Below are 23,259 nucleotides of genomic sequence, written 5' to 3' on the forward strand. Positions count from 1 at the left end.
ATTTGGATCCGTAAGCATATATGTCTACCTGTTTTATCTAGTTGGACTGAATGAAATTATTTCAATTAGGTCAGCTAAACTGGGGAGAAAAAAAAAAGGCTAGAAGGAAGATTGAGCTGGCTAAAAAATTATGACATTGCTAATTAGGAAAACATACAGCATAAGGAAGTTGGCCAAAAGTATAAAAAGTGACAAAGTTGGCTCTAAAGAAAAGAGGCTATTGGATGTATCTGAAGATTTGTGTAAATGTGATGAGTAAAAAATTGCTGAAGGTGAATGAAGACTGAAATACAATACTTAATTCTATGTAGAAAAAAAGAACCTGCAACTTGTAAAATGGAAGACAGAATGCAAAATATATTTAACATGGACAATAGAACTATTAATCATTAGAATATTTTTTAAAGTATAATAAAGACCTAACAAATACCATGCCTGCATCTGAAAAACAACAGCATAGTGTACTAAAAGGAAGATAATTGTTAGTTTCTTCAGTATAGTAAGTGTTTAGATAGTGTAACTAATAGATGTTTCATAGGTGCTAAAGAAAATAAAATGGTGAAAAAAATTGTTAGGAGACAACTTGCCTGATGGATGTGTAGGATATGATGTTGGATTAATCTGGTAGGTACTACCCTGTATAATAGACAGGACTTCCACTGTTTGCCTTCAGAAAAAAAGTGGGTCTCCTATGCTCACCTCTTTTTTGCTCCAAAGGTGTAGAAAGCCCTGGATGGAAGAATCCCTACAAAGAAGTCCACACTCCTGATTTCCTTTTCAGTGCTTTCCTTTCTATACTTTCTCTGTCGGAGAAAGAAACCTCTGAACCTCCTATTTGTGATGCAGATTAGAAGATAAATTAAACATAGTCTTTAACAGCTCTGTCTGCATTGTTGATTGCTAAATTTGTAAGACTCATGCCCTGTGCCCTTGAGCGAGTGAAGTTTGTGCAGGGGAGATGCAATGTCATAGGAAACAACTGTGAAACAGTTTTTGGTGGTAGTTAGTTAGTTGGGTTTTTCCCTTTGTCAAGAGAAAACAGGCAAATAACAAAGCAGTTTGAGCTAATCTTTGAGTAAGTCCAGAAAGACATTGAAACTTGTACTAGTTTTAGTGGGGAGTAGGAATGCAGTTGTAAATATTAATGAAAATGGAAGGCTAGGATTTTATGGCAGATACCTAGAAATTGTTTAGTGATTATATTTTTCCTTTTACATCAAGCTTTAGAGAACTCTCATATAGTGTGTGCATAGCCTCTTTAGGATCTTTTTATGATTCTAAATTCTTTTTGTTTGTCATCTCATTGATGGAAAACTTTTGAAAATTACACTTAATGTATAGAATAACAGAAAAAGGATAATGTTGGCTTGATAATTCATTAATAAGCATGGCATCGCTCCAGATGAGGCTTTTGAGGCTATCATAAACAGTGATACTGGAAAACACTGAGAAACATGATTATTCCTACAGTTTTGCTAATGGTTCAGAGGTCTGGAACACAAGCGTTTCTGGAAACTTGCACTCAGATTTCTATTTCTGCTGAGACGTTTTTTTGGGGAGGCTGGATATTAACCATGTTTTCTTTTAAAATATAAACCTTGTGTACATTAGGGATGATGCAGTGATATTATAGATGCCATTATCTAAGCAATGCTTATAGAATTCTAGAAATGAATCAGGTTTTGCCTGAGGGATAAGCTGACATTTGCATTCACTTTTTAATTTCCCTGGGACTTCATTGGGTTAATATGACAACTTTTCTCTAGGGATCCATCAGCTGATGGGAGTACTGTGATTCTGTTTCCTTCTCTCTCAGTGGTAAGATCTGTAATGTTTCTTTTTTCTCTTCTTGCTGGTGTCCAAGTGCTTTTCCACAGGCTTTTCCTGAGAGAATTTAGGTACAAGGTTATGGTCCTGGACAACTGGCCACTGTTGCAGTATTCTTTATGTATCACATCCCTGCTTCCTTGTCAAAGTGCCGTAAACTGTGAAGGCCACGTAGAGCATATGAGAGTTCATGTTCCCAGAGAGGGTGTGTATTTTATGTCCATGGTGAATCAACTGGCTGTCCTCCAAATAGTACAGTTTTAACCACTGCATGTGCCTGCTTTGGAAACTGTTTATTGTTTGGTTTATAAGACTTGGTTAAACTTCACAGCAATTTTCAACAAGATGTTTTCCAAGTTTTTCGAATTGAATGATTAGGTTAAATAGGGATTGCCTTGCAACAGAATACTTTGGATGAGAAAGTAATGGATCTTTTGGTTTTTTTATTATTATTCACTTCACTTTTGATGCTTCCCGTATTAGCAATTACTATGCTATATTTTAAAAATCAGCCTCCTAAGGTAGTAGTGCTTTCAACCTTTTTAAGCAGTCTTGCCATTTACAAACTTTTCTAGTTGTCTTAGAAAGAAGATGAGAAAAAGGAAATCTTCATGAACTTGTATGCATGTATGTGCAGGAGGTGTAAGAGCAAAGCTTTCAATGTGGGAGGAAGGTAAAGTAATCTGTAAGTGATATATCTTAATACCATAAAAGTTGCAATTTTTGTTTATTTGTACTTCTGGTACAAATTGGTCAAAGTACAAGTTTAGTGTCATCCTAGGTTATATTGGAAGGAAAAAGGGAATCACACTTCTTCAGTGGCTTTACAGTGCAGAAGATGGCATTGGGGAAATACATAGATCATGCTAGTTTTTAAAGGATCACGGTTGGGTTTGTACTGCTGTGTGTTTTCTTTTATGTAGCTTTGTGTAGCTTACTAACACTGTTTTCAGTTTTCATTTATTTCCCTAAGTTTCAAATTACTTTGGTGTTTTCAGTTTTGGTAGGATGTCTAGAGATTAGCAAACCCGACTCCACGCATAAATTGGAAAATTCTGCACTTTCATGGATTCAGTGGAAGTTTAATCAGCTTCCTTTGGAAGTACTTGAACACCCTGCACTTTAATAAGTTGTCATGGCCTAGAACTTGGAAGATATGGATAAAATAGAAGTAATTGTTTTTGAGAAATTGTGATGTTGTGAAATAATACAAAATAAAGTTAAATCGTAAAGAGGCCAGCTATACAATGATTAATACAGTTAAGAAGGATTCTTTGTTCCTGTGCTTTGAAATTATTACAAATATATATATATATACTACTTATAAGTAGTATCTCAATATTTTAAGAAATAGAACTAGATTTTCTTGTTATGCCTACCTTCATTTCTGGTAGGCTCCACAGATAAAAATAACCAAATAATATTCACGAATCTGTTATATTGAAAGCTATTATAATACATTCAGTAATTACCACCTCTTGTTACCTACCCAAGCAGAATTTATAGCTAACACTTGTGACTGGAAACCATGTGGGACAGAACACCTGCTTAACTATATAAAATTACTTGTATTAGAGGAGAGATTAGCGTGTGTCTTTGTTTTGCTGTTAAAGCTAATAAGTATATGACAGCTAAAAGTGAAAGTATCAAGATTATCTGATCTGGATGTTGTAACTCAATGAAACTAAATCAGAGTTCTGTCAAAATAACATTTTCAGCAAAGTTGAGGGCTGTTTTTGTCATGCTGAGCAGGAAACATTCTAAGAATAGCGAGTTTATAAGGGTCAGTTTAGTAAATGTAGGAAGCCCAGTGATTTTCCTCTGAGCAACATGCCCCTCTGCCCTACCTGTTTGCCAGAGCATAAGACTTCAGCTAACTAGTGCAAGTCATTCTCCAGCTGCATACCAGCATTCTTTCCTTGGGTGTTTTTGAAGACTAACCTTGTTTTTGACATAGACTAGTGCTCTTGCATATTTATTGGTTTTTAAATCGGTGACTTATAGTCAAGTTTAAGAAACTAGTCAGGGAAAGTATGCAGATCAGTATTGAGGGTTTGGAATTGTGATCAATTCTCAGGTCATTCCAGATCACATAAACCAGAATGCAGGGCACATAACTGAAGGAGGGGGCAGGGAATGTGGAATGACTCAGCGGAAGAAATGATGTTGTGATAAGAGAAGTAGAAATTATAAAGTGGTAAAACTGTAGTACATTGAAAGTGTTTCACAATGGAATTACTCTGTAGCTCACTGTCGTGATTTGACCAGGAAGTGAGTTTCTGGAAAAGTTGTGGTCAAACCAATCAGTGGCCAGATTTGAAATTGGCACCTGTTGTGGCCACTAGGGACCTGGATACGCCTCTGAGAACACACAGGGGTTAAAAGCAGAGGATTCCCAGAGGACTTTCTCTTCCGAGTCCGGCAGTGAGTGCAGTCTGACCTCCTCCCCTGCCCAGCTCCGTCTGGGTGGGGCAGGGGAGGCCATGCGGCCTGTGGGGAGGGAGGCCGGAGCCCTGCAAGGTGCAGGGTGGAGGAGATCTGGGATGTTTGGGCAGTCCCCCCAGAGAGAGAGTAATAGAGAGTCTGTGCTGGCTTGAAATTTGATATCTTGTGCTGGCACCATGGCAGGAGAAGAAGGGAGCGGGGGGCAAGGTGCCCAGCCACAGGGGCTGAGGTTTTAACCCCTTTGGTGCTGGGACAGTGGAAGCTGTAAAAACACTGATCCTCCCCAGCTGAGAATTGAGAGGGGACGGAGGATGGGCAAGAAGAAGAAGACTTGAGTAGGTGAAGAAATGTCAGCAGATGAGAAGCACCCTAGATGGAGGAGATGATTGGAGTGGCCTTTGGCTGGACTTTTCTCTTACATGGCCATGGGACAGAACCAAATCTTCCTGTAATGCAGAGACTGCACCTTGGGGGAGGCGGCTGGCCAGAAGCCAGGAGTGACAAAGATGTTGTGAGAAGTAGAGGGAACAGAGACTGATGGGGAGGGTGTGGTGGAGCCCTCTGCCTTCAGCTGAGAAGGATCTCTGTTCATGAGGCCCCTCGGCCCCAGAGGGTGAAATATGGGGGGGACACGTGTCCCAAATGGTGAGAGGCTGCCACTTCTTGGAACTGGGCAAGGCATTCTTAAAAGGACCTGAGAAGCAGTTAGGATCCAGGGACAGTGCTGAGAGCACTGGACATGGAAGGAAGATGGTCACCACGGCAGATTCTCTCCGGGCGGCTGCCACGTGTGGCACGGAAGCACAGGAGGTTCCAACTGTGTTTCCTGGGGAGGCCCATGCTGCAAGAGGGAGACTCCTCTCTCTCCTGATGAACTGGGGGGAGGTTGTGTGAAGGATGGTATTGGACTGAGAATTGAGTGTTAGAGAGGATTGGGTGTTAGAGGGGTGGGGGGAGGAGGAGTGTTTTGGAGGTGTTCCATTGTGGATTTTTGTGTGTGTTTTTTTTCCTTTTTGTTTCCCTCTTGTCTTTATGTTGTAGATTAATAAAGTGTTGGTTTTTGCCTCCATTCCCAAGTTGGAGCCTGCTTTGTTCTGTTTCTGGGTCACATCTCACAGTAACCATGTTGGAAATATACCTTTCATGGGGGTACTGGCACTGTGCCAGGGTCAATCCATGACACTCACTTTTAGGTTTCTTTCCTCATTCTGATAGTGAACTGGAAGATTGGTGTATACAAAACAAGATGCCCATTTGAATTTTCTCAAAACTGAAAGATGGTCTTGTGTTTAGAATGTGGTATGTGTACAGAAGCATCCAATACAGTGTCATTCTTTTCAGTGATGGTCATTGCAGTTCAGTAAACCCTTCACCCATCCCACCACAATATTTATCCCAGAGAGAAGAAAATAAACAGAAAGTCAGTTAGTTTTCAACTATATGAATAGATGAACCATCACTAATAGTGAATTTCTCTCTGTGAATATTTCTTACTTATTTTCTATATAATAAACAGACTAATTAGTTTGCTTGCAAATTGGTTAAGTGGTGTTGTTTTATAAATTTCATGTCAATGCCTACAGAAGAGAGAAGCAAATATTTGTCTAAAGCAAAATACTTGAACTACTGTAATATGCTTGGTAAGCTATGTGTGCCTCCTAAGCTACTACAAGAAACAGTAATTAAATAAGAAATGTTATTTTGTTTTACTGTATTCAGAAAACAGTAGACAGTTCAAAACTCTACTAAAGTTTTGATTTTTGTAATTTATGCATCTATTTTCTGTTTTCCATCAACATGTAATATAAGCTGGGACTTAGAAGAAACAAACTATCTGTAATAACTATTTTGGCACCATAGGAAATTCTTTCAAGTTCTATTGCAGCTACTTTTTGGGAGTTTGTCACTGCAAAATACTGTAAAATGAACAGCAGGTTCAAATAAGTGTTTTGAGAGTATTTGGAGTGTTTTGAAGGTCTTTTTGTTTTTCTTCTAAAAAGAAAAATGGGATTTAATTTTTTATGTAAAATAAAAAAGAAACATATAAATTTTGTTTATTATAATTTAACCCTTTCAATGTCTGAGTTGAGATAATGAAGGGGAAAATTACTTCTCTCAATCTGGCAGGCACTATATCTGGGCTGGCTCTATTTTAGTGCAGCTCAAATTCTAACATGGGAAAATTGCAGAAATTTACAATTCATCAGGGAGAAATCCTCAGATTGTTTTGACACTCAGTTAGAAATTCAGCATGAAGATGGGCGTCTCATGAAATTTGCAGCTGCTGATTGAATTTATATTTCCATAAAGGCCATCAACAATAGCAGCCTGCGGGGGAAGTGGGGGGGAAAATGACAAAACTTGTGAGGCTAGCATTTTTTCCTCAGTTCTGTAGTAACAAATTACTTGTAATAAGGTCCTATACTGGCCATGATTAAAGAGAAATACAGGCAGCCAGAAAGGAAAGATTTTTCAGTTTAACTGATTTGAACTAAAGATATTTGAATTTTTATCTTTAAATGTACATGCAGTCATCTGTACAGTATGCAAAATGCAACTGTAAATCAGAAGTGTCCTTAAACTGAAAGACTCTTACTGATAATTGCAGAAGATTTATCATACATGTGATTTGATTGTATAATAAATTCCCAGGATAGAAAATGAACAGTATTGGAATATACTAAAATAGATTATGTTTTTAGGGGTGAAAATCTCATCTCATCTGTGGCATGCTCCCTCTCATTCATACACAGATAGGAGAGAATGTAAGATTTGGGTTTATTTGTCTGAGTAACAAGTCTCATTATGTTCATCATGTGCAAAAAATAAAAATGCAGTTAAAAAAATTCATGTTACCGAAACATTTAGTAAGAAATGCTATTGAGACAAATACTATGACAGAATATAACGAATGTTGTCTTCCTTGGTTACAATGTTTTGTACATTTCTGTCCATTTCTGTTTTTATGGAAGAAAGAGGGCAGGAGAAGGAAGAGGTCAAATATTTCTGAAATATCTTCTTTTTTAATAGAAGCAGTAAAATACTATCATTGTTGTCAATCCGTTGACAACTTTGTTTCTGAATATCTGTTCATCTTAAGACTGTGGAGAAGTTCAGTGTTGAGATGTTTTCTGTAATCTTGATGTTAGAGATTTCTGCCTGCAGCTCTCAATGCCCCGCAAGGCAGCTACATGCACCAGGTTGTGTCCATAAGCCTCTTCCTCATAGTTTGTAGTCTGCATTGCTCCCATTCTTTGCTGCAGTTAAGGAGGGTCAACAAATATGAGTTTTGAGATCAGTAGGCACTCAAGTGTTGCAGAAACTAAAAAGGGAGTTCACCATAGCTGGACAATGCAGAGTTTAGTATGGTGAGATGCAAGTCATGTGGTTTTGATATTTAAGAATTAAAGTGCTTGTGTGACATCTTAATACAAAGACATAAGACATCTTAGCTGCTCACACCACAAAATGAGTTAGAATGCTAATTAGGTTAATTGAGCAAGTTTGCAATAATGAAAATCTATGTGTCTTTATTTCTGAGAGTTTTCATTTTAGAGATTAAATTGATAAAGCATGATAGAGTAACTGTTCTTAATTTTACTGCCAGTAGGTTTAGGAACCTACTAGTCTTTAATGTATATAGAACTGAAATTGTTTGGTTATAGAGTTTATAAGTGTCACAGCTTGTATTTTTGGTGATTGTAAACTCTGTGTTTGCAGTTTATTGCATTTACAGTACAAACACTTGTATTACAGTTTTTACAAGCTATACAATCCTGAAGGTTGCCATCCAAAAGTAGTCATTATTCTTTTCTTTCTCTGGCATCAAGGTAAATGCTTTCAAATAAAAATTTTTGTATAAACTTATTGACAACTAGTACAATAGTTGCACGTGGTGCAATACTCTTAAATCATTGAGCGCTCAAATAGGTATTCAAGTACTTGATGATTAGGTACCTACCTACACACTGGGAAAGCACATAAACCTCAGTTTTTTCTGTTTAGTCTACAATTTACTCAAGCTGGGACTGTGGAACTAGAACAGGAAAACTGTCAACTCTGTATTGCTTTTTTGTGTATGCATTTGCTTGTTGTAACTTGAAAAGAGACCACGCAAAGTCTGAGAGTTGAATAGAAAAATAAAATAAAATAATGGGTTGACCAGATGTAAAAAACCTCAACTTATGGTTAGTCCTTATTCTCAGCTGTTGCACTTTTAAGTTTTTTTCTGCTCAAATTAGGTTTGAAAGCAGATTGGGTATTGCTGCAATTCCTTGGGTATGTGAAGACTTTTTTTTATTTCTTCACCACCTACACCACTCTGAGCCCACCAAAATCAGCTAAGCTATGGGGTTTTTTTCTCCAGATCAGTGTTGCTGGAAAGTACCTTAACTAATGGATCTGTGTACACAGGACAGCTCAAAGAAACAAACTTTTGAAGAGAGCTTTGAAAGTAACCTAACAGTGTAAAGCTAGAGGGTAACAAAAAAACCCAAAAAACAAAATAACAACCTGTTGAATGGTAAATGATTTTATATTACTGTTAATCAACTAAAATATTGCTTACTAGTATGTGTTGTTTACCATTGTTTTAAAAAGTACCTTTGAAATACTTGTTTATTTCAGAACTCTAACCAAAGAAACTAAACATTCTTTATTTCTGTATAGATGAAAGATGCCATTTTGTAGGAAAAAGAATAACATTTAAGGCTCTTTAAATGTTTGTAGGATATGGATATGCATTAAGTGCTTAATACATCTCAAGGACTTTAGCTAACTTTTCTTCAGAAGTTTCACTGTTGGGTTGACTGTGGCTGAAACAGGTGACTCTTCTTCCCTAACCTCCACAATGAAAAGCAAACACAGTAAAATAGTAGTACCAGTATTCTTTAATCCTTCAAGTGCAGTACAGTATTAGCTTTAATGGTGTTCAGACCTTGTATAAGACTGAATTTTCTTTGCAAGTCTCACATCTGTAGTCCTTTTGTAAAATTCATTAAAATATACTAACCCCCAAAGGTAGCATTAGTACCCTGAAATGTATGTGCAGTTAGTTGTAATAATTCTGTTTATTCTGGAAAAAGTGGAGATGATAAATGAGTTTTTGCAGAAGATTTGTTGAAAATTCATTTCTAATTGAAATGTAATGAATCATCCAAACCAGTCTGCAACACTGCTGTGTTGGGTCATATTGCAGAATGGATGTTCTTCACAGCTGTGACTTTCTTTTAATTTTATTTACAATTCATACTCTTGCTGTCACATACAGTTTCTCTTCCGTGTATCACTGCCTTTTTAGCTCCCTGCCTTATGTTTTTATTTATACAAGTTATTGTCACTTTCTATCTACTTGCTAAATTCCCTTTATACATGCTATGTTCCCTTTTTAAGCCATTTCCATACATTTATAGAATAAATTAAGCACCTCATTCTTGGATTTATTCACATTTTGACAGTAATTGCTAGAAAAGCCTTTCTTGAATCTGGTAGACCAAAAGAAACCAAAAGAATGGTTGGGAGAAAGCTTCTCTGTGATAGACCACTGAGCTTCCATCAGCTCTCCAAGGAACTGTCATTTGTACTAGTATCATTTGCACTTGTGTTCCCAAAAGAATGTAATGTTGTGTAATTCTAGGAGGCTTATTGTAGACTCATTTACAAAACAGTGCTTCATTTTAAATACACAGGCTTCACAGATGAGGAGGAAGACAAGCCTTTCCAGTGAGCAGGGAGTGGGAACTGGTGGTGCTGCATCCTGCAGCAGATTAAGAGTGCCCAGGGGCTACAATGGCAGTGGATATTTAGCAGAGGGATTTGTCTGTCCCTTGGAAGAAATTGTTTCTTGAACAAATATTACTTAATTTAACTGCCACAGTCTAAGATACAGCAGGTTTTAAAAACATAAGATTTGTGTGAACATACATGAACTCCAGGGACACTGATCCCAGAGGAATTTACTGACTTTGTCAGCTGGCAGTTCTTTTGGGAAGTGAAAAGGAACTGTGATGTTTGTAGTGTATGTCAGTCTTTTTCTTTGAACAATATACATTCCCAAAAGTTGAAGCAGTTTCCCTGCCTTCAAATTTTCAGTAGAAGTCTGAGAAAACTTGTCTTACATTGGGAAGAAATTAGTACTTGCAGACAACTCTGGAAAGTCAAATGTATTGCTGTTAAAATGTAAATATAAGTAGCAAAATTGAAACACAATTCTTGACAGCGAGTCCCTGATATTTACAGCTTTTGTGGATTTGCTGAGTCAGCACTTAACAAGTTTAGTATTTCTTGATCCTGCATTGTTTTAAAAAACTGGAAATCACTGATCTGGTTTCTTGTCTCTGAGACCCCATGTGTGAGGACAGGAGGCTTGACTCTATTTTCATCAGAAGGCTGATTTATTATGTTATATATTATATTAAAATACTACATTAAAACTATACTAAAAGAACAAAGAGAGAAGAATCAGAAGGCTACAAAGACAAGAATAGAATAAGAATCCATAACAAAATCTCGTGACAGCTCACAGCCTTGGCACAGGTGGCTGTGATTGGTCACTGATTGAAAACAATCCACATGGACCAATGAAAGATGCACCTGTGGCATTCCACAGCAGCAGATAGTTATTGTTTACATTTCTTTCCTGAGGCACTCAGCTGTCAGGAGGGGAAAGATCTTAGCAGAAGATTTTTCATAAAATATCATAGTTACACTGGTTCATTTCAGGTAAATGGAAATCAGAACCATTGAACATCTGTGGCCTTGCTGGCTCTTAAAAGTTAAAATGTGTTTCTGTTATGATTTTATAAAGCATAAAGCATTATAGATTATTGGAGAAAATATAGGTACATTTGTAAGTATAGATGTTAGGTGCAAATACTTAACTTTTTTGTGTTTCAGGATACTGTATGTATTGTATGAATGAATATAATGAACTGTTGGAAGTTATTAATTTGTCACTAAGCAAAAGTTAATTAACATCATAGAAGTCTGTATTTGGAAAAAAAACCCATAATTCTTTGGGAAAAAATATATTAGTTTAAAATATTTATGTCTTTCCTAAGGTAAAGATAGTTATTGCAAAAACACTGGAAATATGGCCACAAGTTAATATAAACAGACAGCAATGAATAGACTCCCTCAGCTAAAAATCTATGCAAAGAGAAGATAATGGCTTTCACAAACTAATACTCAGCTTTAAAAGGGTTGTCTTTTGTAACAAACTTTTTTTCCTTCTTCAGTGGAGATGGAAAACTCTAGATCCTGTTCTGACAGTGATGGGCTGTTCCTGTAGCCTATAGATACATAAATCTATGTTTGTTACTTCCAGAGAAGTATTTCTTCCTTTGCTTGATATGAAGAACTGCTTATAGTTCAGTTGCTTTGGTAATTTAAGTGCTACTTCACATTTAGGAAAAAACTACAGTTTATTTGGTGGTTACCAACAGGAAAGAAATGGGTGACCTGTTCCTTGAGTTCCTTGTAAGATACTGCTGAAAAAAATTTTAGAAGCCTTTGCTTTGAGTAGGTGAAGTTTATGTTGGGTTGCTGACAAGGAAATAATAGGCTCTTAGTGAATTAACAGGATTTAATCTTTTCAAATTACATGGCACTTCAGTAAAAAAGTATACTTTAGAAATGTGTCTTTCATCATGAAATTTAGAGCACTGCTGTGCAAACTGGAATTTAGGCCATTTGCCTTAAATTCACAAAGGCTACAAGTTCAGTCTCTGCATTAAAAAAACCCATCTTAGTGCAGCATTTCTTCCATGGTTTCTTCTTAGTATGCAGACATTGCAAATCAGCCAGCCAAAAGATGTTCTCATGAACATCTGATATTCATTCATTTTGAATGGCAATTACTGTTTTCACATAGTAGTGTGTGAGCCAGAGATCCTGTTTCCATTTGCTGACTGCAAAACATGCCGATATTTTATATCTGGCAGGGGCTCTTGTTCAGGTAGCTCAGTTCAGGTACCAGAAACATCCAGTTCCTTGTTTCTGGTCCCATTTCTGCTCTCACTCATTATGTGTGCCATAGTTTTTTTAGCAAAAATTGTACAAGCTTGTTTGAGGGTTAACAGGAAATCTTTTTCAAATAATGCTTTTGTAAACAGTGAAAATCAGGGCTCCTGAAGATATTTAGAATAGTGAGTATAATTTTTTTTTCAAAATTGGTGTCAGAATAGTAATAATTTGTTTATAGAACACAACAATTTTGGGATTCATTATTTTCATGTGAAAGGTTCTTCAATGGCTTTTTCTAAATGTAAATACATATATATAGTATTTAATGACTGCTGTGGATTAACTAGGATATTTTGCCCAGAGAAACACTCTTCTTTAGAAGTTACTGAAAAATTAAAATATTAATTTTATAACATCTGTACATATCTACTGTTAATCATGGGGTTTTTTTTGTAACAATGTAGCCTGGTTTCTGGACTCCTTAGTGTATAGATAAGGCTGTAGAAATTTAGAAACTTCTTATGCCAATTATGCCATTGGCTACCCTTTTATGTTTCACTGAGTATTTCCTGGGCTGGCTTTTACTATCCCCTTCTTATGCCAGCAGGCCACAAACTTCTGCTAAATACTTCTGTTTGGGGCTTTTATACAAATTCACTTCAGTCATGAAGCATTGGTTTTTCAGTAGACTGAAAGGTTTTGAGAAAATATGTGAAGTGAGAAAATACATAAATGTAACATATGTAAATACTGTATCACTTGCTGAAAGATCTGTCAATTACATAATTTTCTTGGCCATTTTGCTTGCTTGAAAACTCCTGCAAATCTTGGCTACTTTGGTGTTCAGTGTAAACGATTTTGTATCTGATATTCTATGTTACTATTCTGTCCATCTGCTAAATTCTTTCTGAAGTGACCTGCTATTTTTTTAAGACTCAATTGGATGTATTGTGTTATGTATATAATCCCAATTTGAAGCATTAATGGTTCTTCAGTGTCTCTAACATCCAGTGGTCACATGAAAATGAGGTCAATTTTAAAGTTAAAACTGTTCTTATGGTGCTATTTTTAATTGCTTCATACGTACACTCTTACAAGTGAAGTTTCTTGCATTGCTGTAGCAAAGACTCAAGTATTTGTTTGAAAATATGGGGATGAATTAAGAGGAAGCAAAACAGTCAATAAAGTCAATCTTTAGTACGAAAAACACTTCCCCAAACTGTAAAATGTTTTAATTACATCTAAAGAGGCCTCAGTGTGATCTTCCCTACAAAAGCCTATGTAAATTATTTGTCAGTGGTGGTCTGCAAAAAAAAAAAACCTAGGGGACAAGGCAAATCAGGCAGTTGAAGTTAATTAGTGTCATGTGTGCATCACAAATGCAGAGAGGCTTAAAAGCCACCAGCAGTACTCAAAATAACACATTTGGGGAATAATTTCTGAGTTTGGCTCTACAGTGTGATTTGGCTGTGGGATCTGGAGAATGAGTTTTTATGTGTTTTATGAAAGCTTGCAGCAGAATAAGAAGTGGAATATTTTGTTTAATAATACCAGTCACAAGTTGTGGTGGCACTTAGAAAAAAACAGTTCTTCACTACTCTTTCTAATGGTTATTTATTCAGATGGTGTAATACTCAAATTAAGGACAGTTTTTTGAGAGGTGCTGTTCTAACAGTAAAGTCTAGTAACTTTACAAGATTGGAGAAGAGTGGTATTTTCTGAGACTTAGATGGGATCAGCCCTAATTAAAATGCCTCTTCAGCTTTTCTGGAAATCTTCTGCATGGGAAGAAAGTAATTCTGTAGTTTTGTTTTGGTTTGTAGATGAACAGTGTAAGAAATTAAATCATCCATGGTATTGTTGAAAAAAAAATTGTGTTACAGCTAGGTACAAACTATAATTTCATCAGCTTATAGGAATTGTGTACTTATAAAATAAACAAGTATCAATCATATAACTTCCAACACTGATTAAAAATATCTATTTTTGGAGATGAAGGCATTCTACACAATATTCTTTGCCTGATGACGTATCTTGAAAAAATACAAATGTTGCATTTTGCTTAAAAATAAAATATAAATCTAAAGAAAAATCTTAGAAAAGGAATTTCACACTATATACAAGTTCTTATTTTACTGTATTAAATACTTCATAGTGAATAATAGTGTGGGGCTTAGCTACTAATGGTTCCATGTCCCAACTGGTATCAGTTTTAAAATAACTTCAGTTGAAATACTTGTTGAAAGCATACTGAAGGAATGAACTGCATTAATCACTTCATTATGAAATAAAATGTTTTATGCAGGTATACTTAATGTTTCCTCAAAATGTCAAATTTCTCTATATGAGCACCCCAGGAAGAGAGGAAGCTGGTAGAAAGAGCCTAGGGAATACGGTTGGATTTTTCCCTGTGAGGGATGGGAGCCTTGCATATCTTTGCAGTACCTGCTAATTTAAAAAGCAAATTAAAATATTCTTTCTCCATACAGTAGCATAATATCTGACAGTCAATCTGCTGCGTACCACCTTTCAGTTCGAAGTTTTTAATTCTTCTTTGGCAGTAATAGAATCAGAATGTGGGATGTAGATTAGGTGCCCCACACTGTCTCCCTTTCAATATACTGAGTGTTCCCTATCAGATTCCTACCTTCTGGTTTTTGGGTTTAACAAAGAAAATGTATTTTATTTAGTTTATAGGCAGTTGTGGAAAATCTCACAAGCACAAGGCAGATGCTGGTGATTGGAGATGATGTGGCCTGATGGCTTTACAAACCTAGCCAGTGAACTTTGAGTGCTGTTTTTCATCATCAATAATACAAGTCAACTTCAAAATAGACATGGATGCTTTTCTTGAAGTTACTGAAATATAACGTTTCAAATTGATGTCTAGATGGTTATAATTTTCTCAGTATTTTAATCTTTCATTTTCATCCTCTATGTCATTCGACTCACGTGAATAAATACATTCTTTCAAAATGATAAGGTGATCAGCAATTATAAACTTATATGGAAATAAATAATATAAAATACTTATTATATAAAAATACAGTTAAACAATTTATATAGGATATTTCTATATAACTGTATTTCTATATAACATTATATTATATATGAAATATATAATATAATTATAAGTATCTTTCTTTCTCTTTTTTCTGCTTTAGGGCAGATTGTACCGGAAAGAAGATTTGTAGAAGCGGTAAATCGTGAAGCGTATCAGTATCAAATTGGGGACTTTCCAGCAGAATGGGAAGGTAAATATTCTGGTTTTATTTCAAGATAATTTTGCCATTGAATGCAGGCTCTGTATTTTTAATGGAAGGCCTGACTATGTGAATTAGTTATTTGTTATCTTTCATTTTAGGTAAGGCAGGCTTTTATGTAACTGCATAACAATATGAATTCTTAAAATAACTCTTTAAAAATAGGATACATTTTGTTTGAGAAGTCAGTACTTAATGAAAGTAAAGCCTCTGTGGAGATGACTTATTTCTATTAAATGTGAAAATATTTGTGCCTGTGGAGGATCTGATTGAATAACCAGCATGAAGTGCACTGAATAAAACAAAACTTCCTTATTATTCCTTCACTGCAGTGTTAATATCTAAGTCAGTTCACCTACATGCTGGTGTCACCAGTGATGGGGCTGCTTTTTTTATGGTGTATTTGGTTTCCTATATTCTCCGTTGTGCAATCTAGTAGAGAGTTGGAGAACCTGTTAATAAGTAAATATCTTGTCCAACTGCTACTGATTAAATTATTTTCTGAAAATTTGTGCTATAATAAACATTTCAGGGAAGTTAGCGCATTTCCTTAGGATTAGCTGATCAGCTGTTGGAGAAAGAGAGAAACAAGAGGAGTATATGTTGGTCTTGGAAGTTGTTAGGTGCTTGACCTAAGTGTGGGATTAAATGTGACTTAGAATTCAGGACTCTGCAGCATAAGCAAGGAATCCCTGAAATAGTATGTAGAGGCTACCCATTACTCAACATGCTTTTGGGAAAGAAAAATACCTCAACATCTCCCAGAAGTTGGTAGGTTTAAAGCAAACAGATTTTAAGCTGTATGTATTTAAGCTCTGGAATTCCTCATGGTGGACTATTCTGCTTGCTAGAAGTTTGCATGAGTTCAGTAGGAACAGATATTACTGTGGTTTAATTTGTGAATGAGCTGCAAATGAATTGAGTCTACAACATATTTGGAGGAAATGTCTTAGTATACTTGCTTTACCTCATTCTCTTTCCTTTATGCTTGATGCTCTTCTCTGAGGGAGATGATACTGAACAAAAAGAAAACTTCAGGCCCATCATATTCCTTCATGGAGTCAATACAGAAATAGAAAACATTCTTATCTTGTTTTTTATCATTGTCATTACACTAATTCCCAGGATTTTTGCTGTGATCAACTGAGGTTAGCAGTAAGAGCAGAAAGCTTCTGAAAGGTGTTTCAACACTATTGGCAGTGTTTGCCAGCTATGGTGAAACCACCGTATCAACAGTTTCTGTCTTCTACTTCTGCAGTACCCTCAGGGGGTTGGCAAGTCTTGCTCTAGCTGTTTCTGCTTCTTTGTCAGTCCAAGAGAGCCATCTTCTGAAGGACAGCAGCAACCTGATAGACTTGTACTAACTAAATCATCTGGTGCTTGAATGGATGAATGCTATTTATCCAGCTTTCTGAAGGTCATCCAAAAGTTCTCCAGCTGTCAGTTAGAGCTCATCTTAGTTCTCTGTGACTGTCATGCGAACACTGCACCACAGACACCAAGAAGTATATATGAAGCTCCTGTGAAGGAATTCCCATCCAGGACAATTCAGTAGTCTCTGTCTGCAGTTGTCTGGAATTAACAGGAACACAATGTGGACAGTCAGACTGTCTCAGATGGGTGTTGGCTAACCATCCTTTCACAAATGGGGTTAGACCAAATTGCTATACAAACCCATTGCTTCATGCTGTTAGGATCTGTGTAGTGCTGAAAATCCTCTGTTATATCTCTCTTCAGAAATTTAGCTCAAAACCATGGGATTTGACAGTGTAGTGCCTTGAAGGTTGCAGATTTTTGGGATGTTGTGTGTGAAAAGACCTTGAAGTCAAATACCATGTACCCTCAAGGGCATATGGACGTGTCTAAAAAGCTGCAGCTGCCAGACCTGAGGCACACTTTTCAAGTCAAGGCATCCTGTTCAGATTTGTTTTAGAGAAGAAGCAATTAACTGGACAGTCCTGTTGTTATGAGCTATGTTTACAGTTTTATTGCTTAACTTCCTCATGTTCGTAACCATGAGGTTTTCTTTTGTGATTTTGTCAGCAAATACAAATACATTGTCGGCAAAGAATTCACAGAGGAAAGGAAAATTTGCAGTTTGCCGATTGAGTAATAGTCTTTTGCTCTTAAGTACTTGTCCTGATTTTGGCCAAGGAGGGAGTTAATTTTTGCAATCACCAGGAGAGGGTGTGGCTGACAGGGTGTGGCCAGAATCCAGATGTTATACAATACCACCTTAGGTTATTGCTGGGAGTAGGGGAAGGGGACTCTGGCTTCTGAGAAAAAAGGCGTGGCTTCTGATTGGGATAAAACATGGCTGTGGTCATCTCACATCATACTTGGTGAGCATTTTGCAAGAAAATTACCCTCTCTTTTGTATACTTTTATTATTAGCATTAATATCTGTTTGTTTTCTTATGTCACTGCTGTTTCCAGTAATTGTTATCTCACCCCGTGATCTTTGCCTTTTGCAATTCCCATCCTCCTCCCTGGCCACCCTCAGTGGGGAAGAGTGGAAGAGGAAGGGAGAGGAAGCAGTCAGCAGTGTGGTTTGGGGAGCTTTTGTGAGAGAAGTAAACTGAGGAGTAGCATTCCTCAACCACAACACTACTTCTGTCTCTAGAAAGAAGAGATATATGCATGCTTTTTTCTCTGGTGCATTTATTAACCAGAAGGGCATGTAGTGTATGCTTCTGAGAGATAAAGATTGGAATTCCAGAGAAAAAGGCTAAACTGTATTTTTTCGTCCAGTGCTAGTCTAATCTTTGCAAACGGTTTTATGGATGTAGAATTTTAACAAGTGAAAACTGGTACTTCTGCTGTGGGTATGGAAGCTATTGAAAGAACTATTATGTCTTGGCTACCTATCCTGGGGTGTGAGGGATGTAGAATGCTCTGAATTTCAATTCATCACTACTTCTTTTTTGCCTCCTATCAAAAAAGAAATTCTGAATTAGTTAAAAATGAGAAGGAACAGAAAGTGTAGATAGTTTAAATACTAGTGTAGAAGCCAGTTTCTGAGTAAGAAAAATTTAATTCAAAATTTTTAGACACTCTTTGCTGAACTTCTCATTAAATTTCTGTCCCAATTTTTACCTCTTTAACATTGGTCTAGATGTTTCCCAGGCCCACAGGACCTGTGCTGAACTTTCACCGTGTGTCTTTTGTCCAGATACTTGAAAATATCCCAGTACATTCTTTCTGTGGGCGTTTACATTATAATTCATGCTATTATGGATGCTGATCATTCCAGCAAATAGCTTGAGACTTTGCAGAAGGAGTTCTAAAATACTTGATAATTCCTCTGAACAGTAAAAGATGAATATGAGGTTAGAATTTCATTTAATATTTCTTGCTTTATTTTCTTTTTGCTCTTGGACTCTGGTGGGCCCACATTTACATCTCCAGGGGCCTCCTCTCCAAACCCAGAGTATGTACTTTGACATCCATGGCCTCTACTTAAGTTTTGGCTGGCTCTCCTTCCTATTCTTCTCAGGCTTTTCACTTTTAAGACTGTGCTGAAGAGTCTGTTCCCTTATGTCCTCCTTTTCTTGGGACCTGTAGGGAGCTGCTTTTACCTGTACTGTCTTTGTTCTGCCAGGACTCAGGTTTTTTTTACTTGTGAACAATTCTAAATGGCCACCTCATTTAACAGCAGTCATCCCAGCACCCTTTTCCTTTCTTTGTTACCCTGCACAACTGTATGACTAGAAAAAGAAACCTCTTATGACCAAAATTAATAAAAGTACCATCCCTGGAAATACTTACAGGCATCACTTGTCTGAAGAGAACTTTCACAAAACCAGGGACAAAGGATAGTGTAAGGAGTGGGAACAGGCTGTAGAGAAATTGGAGGACAGAACAAGTTAAATCTCATTCTGTACCTAAGACAACTTGGACAGCTAGGGAACTGAGTCTGGTGCTGTGTTCATCAAGTTTTAAACATGTAATAAAGTAAAGGAGACCAAGTAGAAAGCTATAAAGCATCATCTAGATCACAGACTCAATCTGTGCAAGATGTTTCTTTGATTCTGGAGAGGTTGTTTGTGTACTTATATTTACTGAATACAAGACCAAGGGTTTACTCCTGAAGGACTTGTCTGGAAATTTTATCCTAAAGATGTTAGTGTTAAGTGCTCTGCAAGATTGAATTATCTACATTCTCAAACCTCTGAATTTTATTAAAAGTTCTGACATGTCCGTTAAGGCTTTTGTAAAGCTAAAACAATCCCTTATGTTGTTCTTAGTGTTAGCTATTTCTACACCTAAAATTTAATTTATTTTAATTTTAAAAATCCAAAAGTGTATTTCCTCTTGTGCTGTAGTTTTAAATTTAGAATGCAATCAAATATTTGTATACAAATATTTGCAAACAAATATTTGTATACAACAATGCCTGGTTTTGTTTCAGTGAAGTCTCTTGTATTTTACTTCAGAGAGTGAGTGCCTACTTTTCCTTAGGCAGTATGGATGCACACAACAGATAACATTTCTGTATTTTAGTTCTGAATGTTCACCTACTTAAGTTTGTGTAATTTACCTCCTCAAGACATGTCAGGGGAGATCTGTAATTTTACATACCACAAAGATTTGGGAGAAGGCATGCTTCATACAGCATTTTATTGCCATCTACTCCTAATCTCTCTTTTCTTTTTCTTGGTAACATTTAGTGATTAATGGGAGTCTTAATTTGCATGTTCACTTTTATGGCCATTGCAGCGTGTTATTGGCCAGTAGGAGTCTTAAAGTTCAATGAAAATTTCATGCATTCTAATAAGAATGCAAATCAGTGCTGATGAAAGAATGCGAATATCTCAAGGTAAGAAATGTCCAGCTTACTTGCAAAATTCCTTTTCGACAAAGGTGGAATTAAAATGAGTACATCCAGATAAAATTAGAAGCAGCAGTTTTAAATGGGGGCAATGATACATTTTGCCAAAACTTTGGGAGCAGGGAGGATGTTTGGGTTGCACTCAGTACATACATGTTACCTTCTCTGCCAGGTTTAAAAAATCTTGGCTGACAATGGTGAAAGCATTTCATTTTGTTAGCTTAGGGAAATGGGAACATAATGTAAAACTTTTTCCCAGCTATAAATGTCAAATTTTTATTAAGTACATACATGTGTGCTGTATATTGTTCAAATAAAATGTAATAAAGCACCTACCTACCTTGTTTCCATCAACAAATATTTGGCTATGGTGTAAAGCTGTTGAGTAATTTAAAAGTGCATTTACCAAAGATGATCATAAAGAAAGGTACAAGTGTTTTTTCCTTTGCTCAGCTTTATACACAGATATGTATATTTTGCATCTGGGTATACGCAGATATATGAAGAGAATGCAAAATATATAAACTTCAACATATTATTTACTTGAATTTTGTTAAACGTAGTGCTGGTAGGAAATTGGTTATATTTTTATACACCTTCATTCTCCCTTTGCTACCATGAATTTCTCTGATGCCTGGGTTATGAGGTAATGGTCCTTTTTTTGAACCATGTGTTGGGCTCAAAATTTTATTGGTAACTTAAAAGTCAAAGATTTGAAATGCTTTTAAAAATCTTCCTGTCTCAAAAAGAACCACATAAAAACTGGTGAGAATTGAGTGTACTAGAGTCCTCCCATTCTTACCCCCAATGATTAAGGAGTGGTCAGGTGAATTATTAGTAAAATGTATTTCTTTTGAAAGGCTTATAAAACTGTTGGATGCTAAACTGCAGTGTGCTAAAATATACTGAAATCAGATGATGTTTTCTTTGCTTTTAAACTCATATTTCTTCTTGAGCTTTATGAAGAATATTTGAGAAGTGGATTTGCACAGAGGAGTATGATAACGTTAAATCTAACTAACTTCATCTTAAGAATATAAAAAGATTTTAGCAAATTTTCGTACTATATTCCTTCCTCAGTTGCATGGCAGTGAAAAAATCTTTCATTAAATAATGACTTACTTATGAAGTTCATGAGAGATATTAAAATTAATTTACTTGTAGTATCAATATTTGAGCCAACAAGTCTTATGTACCGTTAAGCTGAAAAAGATTTGTACCCCTGACATTTATTAGAAAACAGGAAGGTTAATAGCTCCAATAAAACCAAGTATTCTAGTGTTGTTATGACTGGAAAGAAAAAGAGCACAGTGTTAAAAATGTGTGCATTATTTATGTATTTAAATAGATACAGTTCTATTATGGAATGCGTGATACGAAAAATCTTCCTAAATTAAGGTTTGTTTCTTTGCTTTTGAGTGTTGGTACTGAATTCAGTTAATGAATGAAAATTTATTGTGGAGTGGTCCTTACTTCACAGCCTCTGTTCACAGGACATATGTGATAGTGTTGCGCTTCACTGTTTTGTTTGCAGCTTCTTAAACAAGGTAGATAATTAAATTATAAAATAATTTACTAGAAGTATTCCATTCATCTGAAAATCATTAGTCAAAGAACTGCTAAAAGTCACAGGTGTTCTTGAAAGAAAATCTATTGTAATGTTTGTATTTCAGCAGTACTTTCTAGCTGCAGCTTAATTTTATTTCAAATTTTTTCTTTAGGAATCAGTTATTATAATCATCTGAAGTAAAAATGCTGCTGGTGTTTTAAGAAAATACTGGCAATTTTGAATAAAGTAAAACAGTTTTTACTTGTTGAGAGCTATGGGACTGAAAACAGTGGTACTGTCCTTCCACAGGTCAGAAGCAAGGCATGGCAAGGTAAAAGATGATATTTCATTGAAAGTAATTGTTAAATTTTGATGGTTTAAGATTTACTTTTTATGAGACATTTTGAACTAGTATTTTTCCCTTTTTTTCTCCAGTTGTATCTTTTATTGATTAGTGTCTAGTATACACACTTTGCTATATCTGAAATCTCTACTACTTTTTGCTTTTTTCTGAATGATATTGCCAAGTATTTCAGTAATCTGAAACTACTGCTAAGTATGGACAAAGGTAACTTCCTTCAGGAGGAAATGCTTATGTGATAAGATGTTCTTCAATAGCATGGTTGGTTTTGTTACAGAGCGTATGTAAGGCTGCCAGCTGAGAAGTGACAGTCTCAGTTTAGTCTTTCGTCTGACCAGATTTTGCAGTTTGAAATCCTACAAAAGTTTAAATGTTTGTAAGTGCTATAGGTACATGCAAGTTCTACAGATTTAATAGAAAGTCATTAAGTTGTATTTTGAATTACATTATTGGGCTGTCTTTCTTTCCACTGACATAAATCTTGCAGAATGTGTTGACTCTTCATAGCTCTGTCACTTCTCAACAATGACAATAGATTGGATCTATTTTTTGTTAGGAATGCTGAGAAGAGAGGACAGGGCCTGCTTTTAAGAAAAGCAGTTTGAGAAAGACATTTAAAAGTACATATCTTCAGGAAGTGGCATCTGATAGACAAGGACCGAAAGTATTACCTTGCTTCATATCTTTGCAGGTATTTTACCATTAAACTTTACCATTAACCAAGGCTGTTTGCCTTGCCATCCTGGATAAATTCCAAGCTGTTCTACCATTTCATCTCCCTTTGTTCATATGTTAATTGGAACCTATTCTCCCTAAAACCAGTTGCATACTGTTGCTGGTGTTAGTGTTTCACCTTCTATGTAACTGCATTTTCAGAAATGAGATGATGTTATGGCTCTGTGCAGGTTTTAGTGTCTTAGGCTTGTCTAAATCGTTCCCTGGTGCCCCTCAAAATACAGCACGGATGGTATTAGAAAATTAAAATATGGACTATTTACTTCTTAAAGCATTTCTGTAACTT

At 36.1% G+C, this 23,259-nt stretch overlaps 1 protein-coding gene across 2 annotated transcripts in view; it reads left to right on the forward strand.

Annotated features, from left to right (window-relative positions):
- Positions 1-23,259, forward strand: part of NDUFAF2 (NADH:ubiquinone oxidoreductase complex assembly factor 2) — a 60,285-nt gene that overhangs the window by 20,607 nt on the left and 16,419 nt on the right. The window contains exons 1-2 of one of the 2 annotated variants that reach the window (XM_064404164.1): positions 2,473-2,512; positions 15,399-15,488. In XM_064404164.1, coding sequence (XP_064260234.1) covers positions 2,488-2,512; positions 15,399-15,488 — 115 coding nt within the window. In that variant the 5' untranslated portion in view covers positions 2,473-2,487. Of the gene's footprint in view, positions 1-2,472; positions 2,513-15,398; positions 15,489-23,259 lie in introns of those variants that run through there. The other variant, XM_064404163.1, reaches the window with a different exon arrangement.

This window comes from Passer domesticus, chromosome Z, assembly GCF_036417665.1.
Source record: "Passer domesticus isolate bPasDom1 chromosome Z, bPasDom1.hap1, whole genome shotgun sequence".
In the NCBI taxonomy this organism is placed as follows: domain Eukaryota; kingdom Metazoa; phylum Chordata; class Aves; order Passeriformes; family Passeridae; genus Passer; species Passer domesticus.